Source organism: Aphis gossypii, chromosome 1 (genome assembly GCF_020184175.1).
Source record: "Aphis gossypii isolate Hap1 chromosome 1, ASM2018417v2, whole genome shotgun sequence".
Lineage (NCBI taxonomy): Eukaryota > Metazoa > Arthropoda > Insecta > Hemiptera > Aphididae > Aphis > Aphis gossypii.
Window position 1 is genome coordinate 23,833,501 of NC_065530.1, and position 14,068 is coordinate 23,847,568.

The 14,068-nt window shown below is 24.7% G+C and overlaps 1 protein-coding gene across 1 annotated transcript; it reads left to right on the forward strand.

Moving 5' to 3' along the window:
- Positions 1 to 252: 252 nt before the first annotated feature.
- Positions 253 to 11,721, forward strand: LOC114124096 (MORN repeat-containing protein 5-like). The gene is made up of 5 exons (XM_027987273.2): positions 253 to 515; positions 1,721 to 1,907; positions 5,502 to 5,666; positions 6,331 to 6,570; positions 11,420 to 11,721. Exons 1-5 carry the CDS (start codon positions 353 to 355, stop codon positions 11,547 to 11,549), a joined length of 885 nt encoding a protein of 294 aa, XP_027843074.2. The 5' UTR covers positions 253 to 352; the 3' UTR covers positions 11,550 to 11,721.
- Positions 11,722 to 14,068: the final 2,347 nt, after the last annotated feature.

A 14,068-nucleotide genomic window follows, 5' to 3' on the forward strand; every position in this document is an offset into this window, starting at 1 on the left:
ACCTATAAAATATATTTTATTTAATTAATTCTGTCGTATATGTCTTTGATTTCTTACTACAACAATAATACATTTTACATATGCTAAAATATTTATATTTAAACTATTGGTAAATAAAATAAATTGACTCACACCAACACAGTAAGATACCGTGTATCAAAATCTATACGTAGTATAATAATATAGCTACATAAGTATATTTGTCTATTTTGATATAGAAATATAATATTAAGAATTCAATTTAATCAAATACTATGACTACAAATAATGGCAGTAGGTAAACAATTATCAAATCGTTTTTTTTTATTTTACTTATTCAATAGAAAAAGTATTTTATTCAATTTTATCCAAAATGTTCTGCGAGAAAAAAAAATCGAAAAAAAAGATAAAAGTTAAGTGTCAACCTCAGTTACACCCTAAAGACCAATGGATTCCAATCGGAACAGGAAATTATTATAAAGGAAAATGGAATCATAGAACGATGTCTGGAGATGGAATTTACGTTATGCAAAATGGTAATTGCTTAATACACTTTATAAAAATATTTATATAATATGCTTTAAACCACTGTGTATTTACTTTATTTACATGTGCATTATGTATACAACGTACACCCATCAATAACCAAACCTAATTGTTTGATTTTAGAACTTTAATTTCATAATTATCATTTTATACGTATATATATCGTTTATTATCGATATAGGTACGTATCGTTACTATCACAGTGTATTGTGTTTTTCTTTACACGCCTTTTAGACGTTTTGTAGTTTCTACCAAGTCTTTCTAACGATTTCTGTCTTGCAAGTCTTCTATTCTTGCTGATTCATCAATTCTTATTAAATCATTCGTCACAAAGTCCATCCATCTATGTCTCGTCTTCTTCGTGGTCTCTTTCCAACTGGCTTATTGGTTAAGACATTATTTATAAAATCTTATTTTCCTCTCCATATATATATTATATTATATTATATATATATTCAGCCCATTTGATTCTTTTAGATATAAGGAAATTTTGAATATTTAGTCTATTAAAAAGTTTTCCAATATTTGAGTTTTTTACTAGTCTGTATATTATATTCCGTGTATTTATTATATTTTATAACTGTGATACATAAAAATATGAAATCTTAGTGAATTAGTTTATCCACTATTGAAAATTACATTATAATATAGTGTATTAGTTTGTATAGTTATTTTTAGAGATAAAACAGAAATAATATATAATATATAATTTATTTTTATTTTATTTATACTTACCTACTACATGTAACATTAAATCAATATTAGATTAACATACAGTTCTCGTATCACAGTAAACAATTATTATATTCTCATAATATGTTTAAAATCTACAGTTATTAGAAAAATCATGTTTCAGTATAATACAATTTATTTTATTATTATAATTATATTATCTACATAATCTAAATAATTAAAACAAGAATACTTTATAGTTAGGTAGATAATCATATATATTAAAATGCAAATTTTTTAAATTGTGAAGGGGTGATTCAATTTTTCTAACGTTTGATTTGTTAGTAAAATATAAACAAGCCATGCAAATATTATGTGAGTATGAATGTCAAGGAACACTATCAAGTGATAAATACATTTGATTTGCTCTCGGATTTAATGAATGTCTCTACTGATCGACTTGATTACAATACAATTTATTGTGTATGTAATTTAAAAGAAATATCACCGAATCGATTTTTAGGAGCTGTTTATGAGGGAAATTTTGACGATGGATTGTTTCACGGAGATGGATCTATGTACTATCCATCAGGATCCCGAATTGAAGGAGTTTGGGAAAAAGGAAAATGCGTACAACAAAATTACATATTCAGTGACGGTCTCCGATTTCAGCAAAATAATTGGCAGTACTGTAAGGTGCCCGACAGAAGGTATTATTCCTGTCAACGATATTCCCATTAAAATATTAATTTATTTAAAACATTTAAATATATTTATATATACATATTCTTCATTTTTTTACCATGATATATAAATAATAATAAAATATGATTTATTTAATATGTAGGTACCTATGTAAATTTTTTGCACTACTTTAATCATTATTAAAATATATTTAAATAAAATTATTATTAATAATATATTGCATGTGATTTAACAATTTACGTAATATAATCCCACATTTACTTGTACAAAAAAAAAATAAATAATAAGTATTTTAATACAAGTAAGTAGACATTATGTAAATATAAATAATAAAGTTACCTATATTATGTAAAGCCGTAAAAGTGGATAATTATGTTTTTTTAACCGACAACCGCATGTTTAATTACAAAGGAGCGTGCGAAGTAAAATTAAATGACACTTAAATTTGTGTTATCCTGTAAAATTAATCAATATTAATATTCTATATTTATTATACATTTTTATTATTACTCATATTTAAATAAGTTAACGAATCGGTAAAAGTGCTTGTTAATATATTTTGATTTTTTGTAACTATATTCTATATTTCAATCATTTAATCAAAAATAGTTACCTATTCACTCATTAATAAGTTAAAAACCTGTGTTTATGGTATTATATATTTATATTGTTATATAGATAAACTGAACAAGTAATGTTTAGAAAAAAATGTTTGGATATTGTTATTGTATTAATTATTATACCCTATTTCCGGAAATGTCCACGAACAATAGATGCTCCAGTACTGTATAATGTACATGCTACACACATAGTCTATTTCGTTAACAATTATAACTATGAAAATACAAATTAAATTTATAGCCATTACATATTAAACCGTAAAACTGTGAAAAATAAGCATTATTTATCGAATAATCATCGATTTCAAGTTATAGTATTTACACTGCAGTAATAAAATATTTATTCAAAGGTATAAATATTATTCTGCATTATGCCTTTTTTTTACACTAACTACTTCATGTCTGTATGTAAATACATATGTATATTATCCAGTCTGGTGCCAATAAAATTACATTTTTTTTTTTTTTGTTATTTTTTATATCGGAATTTAACTAAGCGGATTTATTTATTTATTAATACGAACGAAATAGACAATTCACAATATATTTTTATAAATAACAATAATATAGTATAATTTAAGTTAGATAGAAAAATAAATAGTATAATGATTATTATTATTATTGTTATTTCTTTAAGTTCATAAATATCTAATTTACAATTTTTTTCCATTTGTTTTATACTTATAATAAATTAATAAATATAAATATTAAATATCCATAACTACTAATAATATAAATAAATATTCATTTAAAACATTTTAAAAACAACTAGGTACCAACTAAAATTCAAATATTGTTAATATAGTACGTTAGATATAAAATTTGTTAATCCTGTATAATTTATAGAAATAATAAGTGCATAATAATAATATACTCTTATCAGACAATTCAAGAACTGAAGTTTTTTTTTAATGAAATGTTTAAATGTATTTTTGAAGTGAAAAGCTTACGAATGAACGGGAAATTAATTAAAATGTACATGATGTAAATAAAATATCCAAGTTGTTTAAACTAAACCCTATACAAACATTCTAAAAACCTAATACGTGTAAAAAAAATATTGTAGAACTCGCAGCATTTAAAAAATTAAATTAACCGGTCATTGCTCGAGCATTACAATTTCATTAACTGTGCAGAATATTTTATAGTTTTTGATTGAAATGGATTAATTAATCAGTGTCGTGTAAAAGTCACGGTTAATCAAGTATATAGATTTCTGTGTAAATATATTAATATATATGTATATTAGATCGAGACTACCGAGATCAGAATAATTTGAGCATAAATCAATTAGAATAAATGAACTTAAAAAGTAAGCTAAACATGATGAATTTATTCATAAATATAGTTTTACCATCATAACTTGATTAATCCGTCTCGTTAATATTCTTAAACGGACATTTTGCCGAAGTCCGTTTTTAAACGTTATTAATTTAGCACGTCAAAAAAACGAATATAAATATTAAAAAATTGCTTTTGATCGTCATGACGGACACGTGATTATGCGTAATATTGTAAACATACAACACAATATATCTACAGCTGTATCTGAATTTTTTTTTGATCGTTATTTAACACTAATACATTATATTAATATTATAATTGTATCATTTAAGTCCATAAATACATTATGCGTAGAAGTCGCATTGGAACGTTAATAATGGGTCGAGTGCGTATGCAGGGACAATATTATTGCCTGTTTGACATTGCCTACACCTTATACATTGGTTATGTTTTGCACTATTTAGTATATTATACTATACCTTAGTAAATGTAAATTTCATTGCCAAAACCATACACTGCAGCCATCGGTGTCCAACTTATTGTATGATGTATTATATAATTATACGATAGTACATTATGGAAACTCGGACGACTATATTAAATCATATCCACAGTACTATAGAATAAACGCCAAACCCAAATCTAAATTCTATGACCCCCATCATTGACACTGACAGTAATTCGGTGGCAAATATTGGTCAATCGTTTCTCATGGAACTATACTTTTTAACTTCGATAATAAAAGAAAAAACTGAATACGATATTTTAATATTAGTTTGTGTGTTCAAAATTTATTAGTTTAACTAAAAACTAAAAACTTTGTTTAATTTGTTCCATGTATAATATGCAATTTTTCTAAGTATAGTTTATACTTAGCCAGATTGTTGGACACATTTTATTCTTATTCATTAATAATCTAAACTCATTGCGTAGTTGTATTAAAAAGTAAACTATATTTATATTTATATGTCACATATTCTATAGGTAGTTTACCAATTACCAAACAGCTTATAACATTTAAAACAAGTAACATCTATGTTTCTTAGCATACCATTCTAAAAAAAAAAGTCAAATTCATCACTTGTATTAGAGACGTCTTTATACAAACGGAAAAAATATTTTTAAAAATATCTTATCAACCATAAAAATATCTTTCGTAATCCTTACAGTAACAAATAAGCTGTTTCTATACATAAAAAAAGTTTTTGAGATTAAGTAAAAAATATATATATTCTCGAAAGTACCAACTTATACTTTGTCACGGGACAGAAGATTAAATTCATTTTTGTCAAACAAAAAATTGACATCCACTGTCATTTTATATTAATGATGTTATTGTGAACACATATGATAGTTTGTTACCAAATAAAAAATACTTAGACTTATAAACTACAGTTAATACCATAAGAATTTATTGGTTTAATAGCTACTATAATAGACACCTACCAAAGTAATAAATTTATATTTTATCAGCAATAAAACTAGACCAAAAATTCCAATTAATATTTATACTAATAATATTTTAATCATTATTGAAAATTTATCATTTGAGTACGAATTTATGTTTTTCAATGATGTTTGAATATTTTTAATAGAACCATGGAAAAAATTTTAAATAGTACTGTACATTTTAATGTAAAAGGCAATTTTAACAAAAATTTTGATTTATCATCATCATATCTATCATTATTTTAGATTTGCCATTGAACATGTTAATGGTTTTGAATCAGCCGCTCGGAGTAACATTACCAATCGACAGCCCACGATCGCAGTGCCAAACGGAGCATATGACGCGGGTGATGGATTTTATTGGCCGCTTACGAACACTGTACACGATTACTGGACAAGTGAGTTAATTAGGTGAGTATCTACAAAGTTCTAATGTTCAAATAACATAATATAACAAAACCAAATAAAACAGAATCTCTTGGAGGTTAACGAGATTTTCACGAAAAGTGGTCAACAAACGCTTTAATTATTATTATTTAATTTGTAGCCATATAAGCTATTTATTTGTTTGTTTTGTTTGACGTAATTTAAGGAGATTATTTATTTAAAACAAAATTAAAGTATTTTTCCAATCAATTTTCGTTTTATAACAAGGATAAATTATAATTGTGTAGTAGAAATAAATAGGTATTTCCAATATTTTCATAGTTAGAACTGTAGAATGTAGATAAATATTCGTACCTTAGTTATTTTTCACCAAAATTCATTAATTTCTATATTTTTATGAAGTTTTAGTATTAACTGTATAATAAATTCGACATAACTAAATTAATCACTAAGCCCGTAGTAGTAGTACCAGCTTGTCCGAAAGTTTATACAGCGCAAATTGACTTTAATTTGAAATAAATGAACAATGTATCAATCATTATTATGGGCATTGTTAATGGTTGTTAATTTATTTATTTTTGATTGATATTGACAAAGATTGCCAAATTACAATGTATTACTGTGTAAAAACAGACTATTAATATGCTTAATCCACAATAAGCTATACGAGTAATGTCCTCTCATATAGGGTTCCAACGATAGAATGCAGTAATTGGATTATTCAAAACTGTCATCGAGGTGGCAAAAGAGTGGTAGGTTTTCAACCAGAATTTTACAAAAATTGGTATAGTACAACAGGAGAAAATGAAGGAGAATCTACAGCTGCAGATAACAAATCTTCCAGGCAATTCATTCACGACCACCAATCTGTTATGGCCGAAATTAAATCAGTTCCTTGGTTCGATTTATCTTTACAAAGTATTATACAGTAAGCAAAAAATAATTATAAAATAAGATTATTCTAATATAATGTTATTTTAATAGTCGGATCGATATTATTCATCATTAATTTAATAGTTAATTTTTAAAAATCATAAAACTAATCAATATAATATTTTATAAAACTATTTAAATAAGTTCTGTATTATTAGTTCTATTTTTATTTTACTCTAAAAATCTTAACCATTATTTTATTTTATTTCCCACTTATTTAATAATTAATTTAATTATAGCTATAATTAACCGTCTGGGTAATTAAGATAGTAGTCTATTAAAACGTGTCAAAATAAACAACAATTATTCAATGTTTACCTACCTATTAATATATTATGTATTAGTACCTAATACGATAATATTAAAAAAATATTTTTGTTGTAAAATATTTTGTAAAAATAGAATTAGTAATTATTATGAAATATACATGTTAAAAGGGCTTTACACGGACGTAACTATTTTCCACCTCAGTGATCCTCGACTGTTTTCACAATAACTGTTTTTCGCTAAAGACTATACACCGATTTACACTAGAAAAACAATAATATATTATTTTGAATATTTTTTTAGAACCCAGAACTATATTCATCATATTATAACAATTACGATGTATGCATCTCGTCTAACCACATATAATCACTAAATCATGCAAAGATCACTAGTTTAATGCCGAAATACATTAAGTTATAATAAAAAAAAATCATAAAATCTTAAATAGTACAAAAATATAAATAGATTGTCAATTAAGTATTTTAATCTACAAAAAGGAAAATGTTTTTCGTAGAGCCTACAACTCATAATATAATATAGATACAAATTAATTAGAGAAATTAAAAATGTTTGTAAATCAACATAATATATCAATGATTATTGATTACTCATTACCATTTCAATATAATAATAAATATATATAATATATTTTTTCTAAATTATAAAAAAAAAAGAAATAAACACGCATTTAAATATTTTTTTTAAAAATCAATAATTTATTTTCACTAATGTTGTCTAACTCACTAAAGCTTTTGTCAGTTGTATCCGTGGTACAAGCCAAAAATAATTCTCAAAATATATTATGAAAATAATAATATTTTGGTGGAAATTTAATTTAACCCTTGACGGAAAACAGAATGGTGATAACGATTGAGGGTCATTTTGGTGAAAAACGGAAACATCTATTTATACGTTCTACCTATCATTCTCGAACCCCATCCATTCGACCTTGACGCACAACACAGCGATGTTCAAACAACTGTTATATTAAATATTACAAACTCGAGTGATGACACATTTAAATCGATGGTATTTTTTTAATTTATACAAAAAAAAAAACGATCTATATCGTGTAATTGAAATTATTATAGACATCCATTCAATTTAACTATAAAAAATATAAAACGATGACGCAATATTATATTTTATAGTTTTGGTAATAAATGTAATAAGAAATACCACAAATTCCTCAAACTACGCAATTATTAATATCGTGTACAAACTTATACCGGAATTAACGAAATTATTTCTCAATATTTATCGTAAAGGGTTAGCTATCTAAGAAATTAATGAAAAGCTCCGAAAGAAAATAACTCCAGAAATAAATATATTTTATACAACAATCCATTGCTGTAATATTAGAATATCAGAATTGATAGGAAACGTTGCCATGTTTTATATTTTATGAAGTGTTATTTTATAATACATTTTTCAAAAATAGAATGGAACGAGAATCACCACTTATACTATTATGAAAATATAAAAATTATATATACTCCGTAAACTATAATCTTATATATTATCAATAGTTTTAATGATTTCGAAAATGTTCTTTGTATTGATATCTTAAATACGAGTATAGTTATATAAACCTATTTTAGTTAGTATAAAAATATATTTGTCAAATTTACAACTGTTTTATTTAAAAATCATAGTAGTACCTATAATATACATAAAGTAATATATGTTTAGGTCATTGCAGGGACATTTTTGGTGTATAATACTAAATTCATTAAATGTATTAATCGTGTAAGAACTAATTTTTGTCTCCATTTACATTATTTTAATTAATAACATGAATTAAATACATAAATAATTATTTATTTATCTGCTAACATTAAAAATAATTGATAAGTTTGGGATTTTTTTTTTTTTGATACCTACCTACCTACCTATGCCAATATTTATTAGTTATTAAACTTATCGGTTAAGACCCTAGTATCCGTTAATTTTTAAAAATATTACATTTTATTTTATTTTAAATGACTTAAATATGTAAACAAAGCCTATGTATAGATTATAAAAGTATGTATGTATGATCGTTTTTATTTAAATTTAATAGACAAAGTTCTAACGTATTTATGAGTTTACTGCTACTATAAACAAGATATCTTGCTATCTAATATTCTAATGTGCGTTATTTGAAAAATGACGAAAAATAGATCTCAGCTCATTGTGTACTATCTACAGTAAATCTATTAACAGTTACGTAATTATTATACTCTTAATAGTTAATAGGAAAATGCATTTTGTTCGGAAATAAATGAAAAAATATTTATTAATGCTTAAATTAAATATACATTCGACAAAAATTACACTTGTGAGACGATTAAAATCTATACTGACTATACTATGGAAAATACAAATACATATATCACTGGGAAATTTCGATAACTATTAAAAATGTATAATATATAAGATTATTTCAGTAAAACTAAAAAAGTAACTAACCACTGTTCGGTTAATATTTATATTGATGAGAAACATTGTTGGACTTTGGCATACTTCCATCATTACATTCAGTTTTATGATAAAAACCATTTGACATTATTATTAATGTAATCAACAATAATAAAATATTTCATTGATATTATTAAGTATTCATACTTCATTTTTTATTATCTACATTGCAATAAGCCAAAATGTTATAATGAATGTTCCGGTTTAATTACTATAGCATCGAACGATTTAGCATCGCATAATATGTAATTAATTTCATGTCAATTTAACAATACCTTTACCTATTATTGTACACTGTATATTAAATATAATTATTATAGTACACCTACATAGAAATGTAGGTCAAAAACATTGTTGAACCTTGCAATATACAACAAATATGTACATTAAATTGTTTATGAGAAAAAAATATTTGCAAGGTATAATCGTTTTCGATACATATATAAATCTTCACGTTTATCATTTTTAAACAGTAAATTCTACTTGAATTAAATTTTTATTTGATCTAATCTGAACCAAGTCGGTGAATGCGATACCTAATATTAAAATGGCCTACGTCACGCTATTTTCTATAATCATGTTTACTTCAGGCGTTTTATTCAAATTGAAGACAGACCTACGTTATAATTCATAGATTTTGATCTAGTAATCTAGACGATAATGCCTGTGTTTGCATCTGTTAACTTCGAATAGTTCAAGCTAATGACAATGTCACGTTTATACAGTAATATTATGAAAAAAAAAAAAAAAGAAAACTCGTAGAATTTAATTGCTCGTTTTATACGCACTGGGACGGAGGTATAATGGATAGTCCAATGCTATAATGGTACCGGTATGGGTAATACGAAGATCTCGCGCCCAATTATAATTTACTGATGAATACAGAGTGTCCATTTAACCTGCTACATTTATTTCATCAGTTAACTTTTGAAAAAGTAAACAAATAAAAAGTTTAATTAGTTTTTATTTTATCGACAGTTTAGTTTCATTAGAACAAAAAGTAAAACACTTACCTACTGTAATAGTATAATATTCGGACGTAAAAAAATCGTTTAACAACTTTGAATTTGTTAACAGACATAAAAGCAAGTTGCAAGTACCTATAAATGTTAAGAATTTAGACGAAAAAAGTGAAACATAAATAAATATCTGCATGTCTTAATGCCTCATGACATTTAAATATATTAATAAGCTATTATTATGAGATAGATACATAATTTAATTTCAAGAAAAATATTCCACTTAAAAATAAAAATACATATGTGTCATAAATTAGAAAAGATTATAAATTTGTTAAGACATTAGGCAGTTAGAAAAAAACCATTGATTTTTTTTTTAAGTTCAACAGTGCACAATTTTTCTGTACCCATTATAAAAATTGAATTAAGAAAACCTACACATATTCAAATATAAATTGACAGAAATATAATAACAATAATATGAGTTGAAGGGTAAGATATAGTATACCTGCATAATTTATAACCTGGTATGTTTCAAAATACGTATTGAAATATGCAATACAAATCACGAAATATGTACGAAACACATTGACTGATTGATTGATGAAAGTCAACTTCCAGTTGAAAAGTTTCAGTGCTTAAAAATACTAAAAGTTCAAATATGATTTTATGAATTTTTCGAGTATAGGAAGTCGCTGTGTCGTTGTGACTAGTAGTGACGAGAAACATAACGATAAACACGATAATATGGGGCCCATACGGCGTACAGCTCGGTGTATTTAAAACAAAAATAAACAATTTTAACGACTCCATGCTTGAATAATAAAATATTATGTTTGTATAAAATAAAATAAATATTCAAAATAAAAAAAAAACGAAAAACATAAATGAAATAATAGTTATAAATAGCACAAAAATTAGGAAACAATTACAAAATAATATTTTAGTGAATGAGCAATACTATTAATAATGATTAAATAAATTTTGATTTATTTTTCTGCACTTACATTTATTATAAATATTTTTTTATAGATTGTGTACACAAAAATTGAAATTAAAAACAATATATTATGTTTAATATATTTATGTAATTTCTTAAAAATATCAGAATTTTGTTTCTATTAAACTCTTGGTCTGATTATTACTCAATTTCAGGTCGTCACAAGAACCATTACTGTTGGATCAATTTTCATCGTCATCATCATCGTCCGAGGACAGTTTTCAACTAAGCCGTTGCCAAAGAACCTTGGAGTTGACTAAAAAAGTGGATGAAAATTTTAATTAACATATTAATAATTGTAGAATCATTACAGACGATGATGCATAAAAATAGAAATCATACATAAAATATTTAAGATGATTTGAATAATTGTCCATGATTTTACAACTCGAGACATAAAAGTTTCAACATTTGAAATATCGATTAGTATGATTTATTAAAACCGTGTTTTGAATTTTTCTCCTTTTTTAATGATTATTCCATGTGGGATACAAATATACAATTATTATTACTGTATTGTATTGCATTTGCTTTACAATACATGTTATATAATTAGATTAATATTACTATAATAAAAAAATTGAATATTAATACATATTATTAAAGTAGATTTTTAGCTGGAATTTATTTGGTATCAAAATCAAACACGCGTAGCATTGAATTTAAAAATTATTTTAGAAGAATCATGATTTTGAAGATTTGAAGCCTAATGTAAAACAATACATATAAAATATCCTGTTAAACTGAAACTTTAGATGTAATGCCAAAATGGAATCGACAAATATTAAAAATTATTAATATGGTTCGTTTGTGAGAGAGTGCACGATTATTTATTGAAATACTTGAGTGCATGACAGCATTTGTCACTACATAAATAATACATTAGGCACCTTCGAAAAGGGTGTTATTTGGTTGGATTTCGAATACATAAATACACGATAATAAAAATATTGTAATATAATATTAATATGATATAGACTTATACCTACTTTTTTTATAATATGTCTGTTCTATTATTATAAGATAATATGTAGTATGTACAAATGATAATATTAATAAATTTTGCTCTAGTTTTTACATTTTCAATTTAATCATCTCCTAACGTTAATATTAGTCGTATCTGTTGTGCTACAGTGTTATGGCAAATTTGCGCTACACATTATAAATAATAAAGTAAGTAGCAATAAGATTTTAAACTACGCACACGTTGTCAACAGTAACAATAATAATAATTATAAATATTACGCACGAAGCAATTTTCTACTGGTATTATGGATATTATGTGATGTTACAGATGGGACGCAAACAATTAAATATATATGACTTTGCCAAGACTTTTACCTATATATTATGAGAAACTAAGAAATTATAATATATTTAAGGAGGAAGTGTTTACGAGCCACTGGCTAATATTTTTATTGAAAACAATTAACAATCCATTATAAAATATAAACATTGACCTTGATATTGCCCATGTAAAATTGCGGTGCAAGCATTGTTATTATAAAAATCTTCTGCACACTACAGCTGTAATTATGTAATTATATTTATTAGTTACATTCAAATCTCGTAAAAATTATTATTCGGTATCCAAACTCAATGATAAATTATAATTTAAATTTGAAATACATCGATAATTTGTTTGTGAATAGTATGTGATATTAAAAATTTGAATTTTTCTATTACGATATGAAGGTATAATGTATAGTATAAGATATTAGATAAGAGCTATTCGTTCGTGTATTCCAGTTTTTTATTTTTATCGTTCAATGTTTCTTTACATATTTTGTTCTGTTTATTATTTTTTTTCATATCTTTAACTTAAAACAACGATGAAAAATACCCATTATTTTAGTAAAATTATGTCTTCACAACAATATTTTTGGATGTAATGATATTTATTGTCTTTCAAATTTTAAATCGTGTATTTACCAAATATTTGCATTTTTTCGGAAATTAAAAACTAACAAAATATTATACAAATTAGTATTTACCTATCTAAAAAATTATAACTATCTTATATTGCTCATACTTCCTTGTTTACACAAAAGCATGTAAATATTTAATTGTTTTACCCTTTTCTTCTTTTAATATAAAATAGATGGATTTTAAGTTGAAGAAATGATTTTTTTTATTTTATTAAATTTAAGACAATCTGTACATTCGATAACACATTAAGTAATCTTGATGTAGAATGTAGATTTACGTATAAACAAACATTACATAAAATTATTCTTTGATGTAATTACCCACTGGATTAGACCAAAGCTAGATTCTATAAAAAAAAAAAAAAAAAAATTCCGGAAAAGACGAATTGGTCATACGTAATAATACATTATTAATATAGATTTTAGTTAGGTAGCCATTCTACACAAAACTCATAAATCACTTTTACGAATATGTTTTTTTTTTTAAATTTATAATAATTTTGATTGCAGTATAATACATTCAGTGCATTCAGTGATTCTTAAAATATATGTATACGGTTTTCATAGTTGTTTGGTTTTTTTTAATTATATGTATTTGCCAGAGGTCAAACGTATTACATGTCTATGGAACCAGCAGATTCGTTATCCTTATGAGCACTGAGTTTATTTTCCGTCTAGTTATAACATGGTAATATACTATTATGGTATAATATTTTTTAAGTGTGCATACACAAATAATATTTATTTGATTTCTGTTTACTCAGAACACGGGTTTTCCGTTTACACAATCAGCATGAATATGAAAACAACAACCTTTAATTTAATTTACACGGAACCGGTTTTATACCAAAGTCGCGTAAATTATCAGTTCTACAC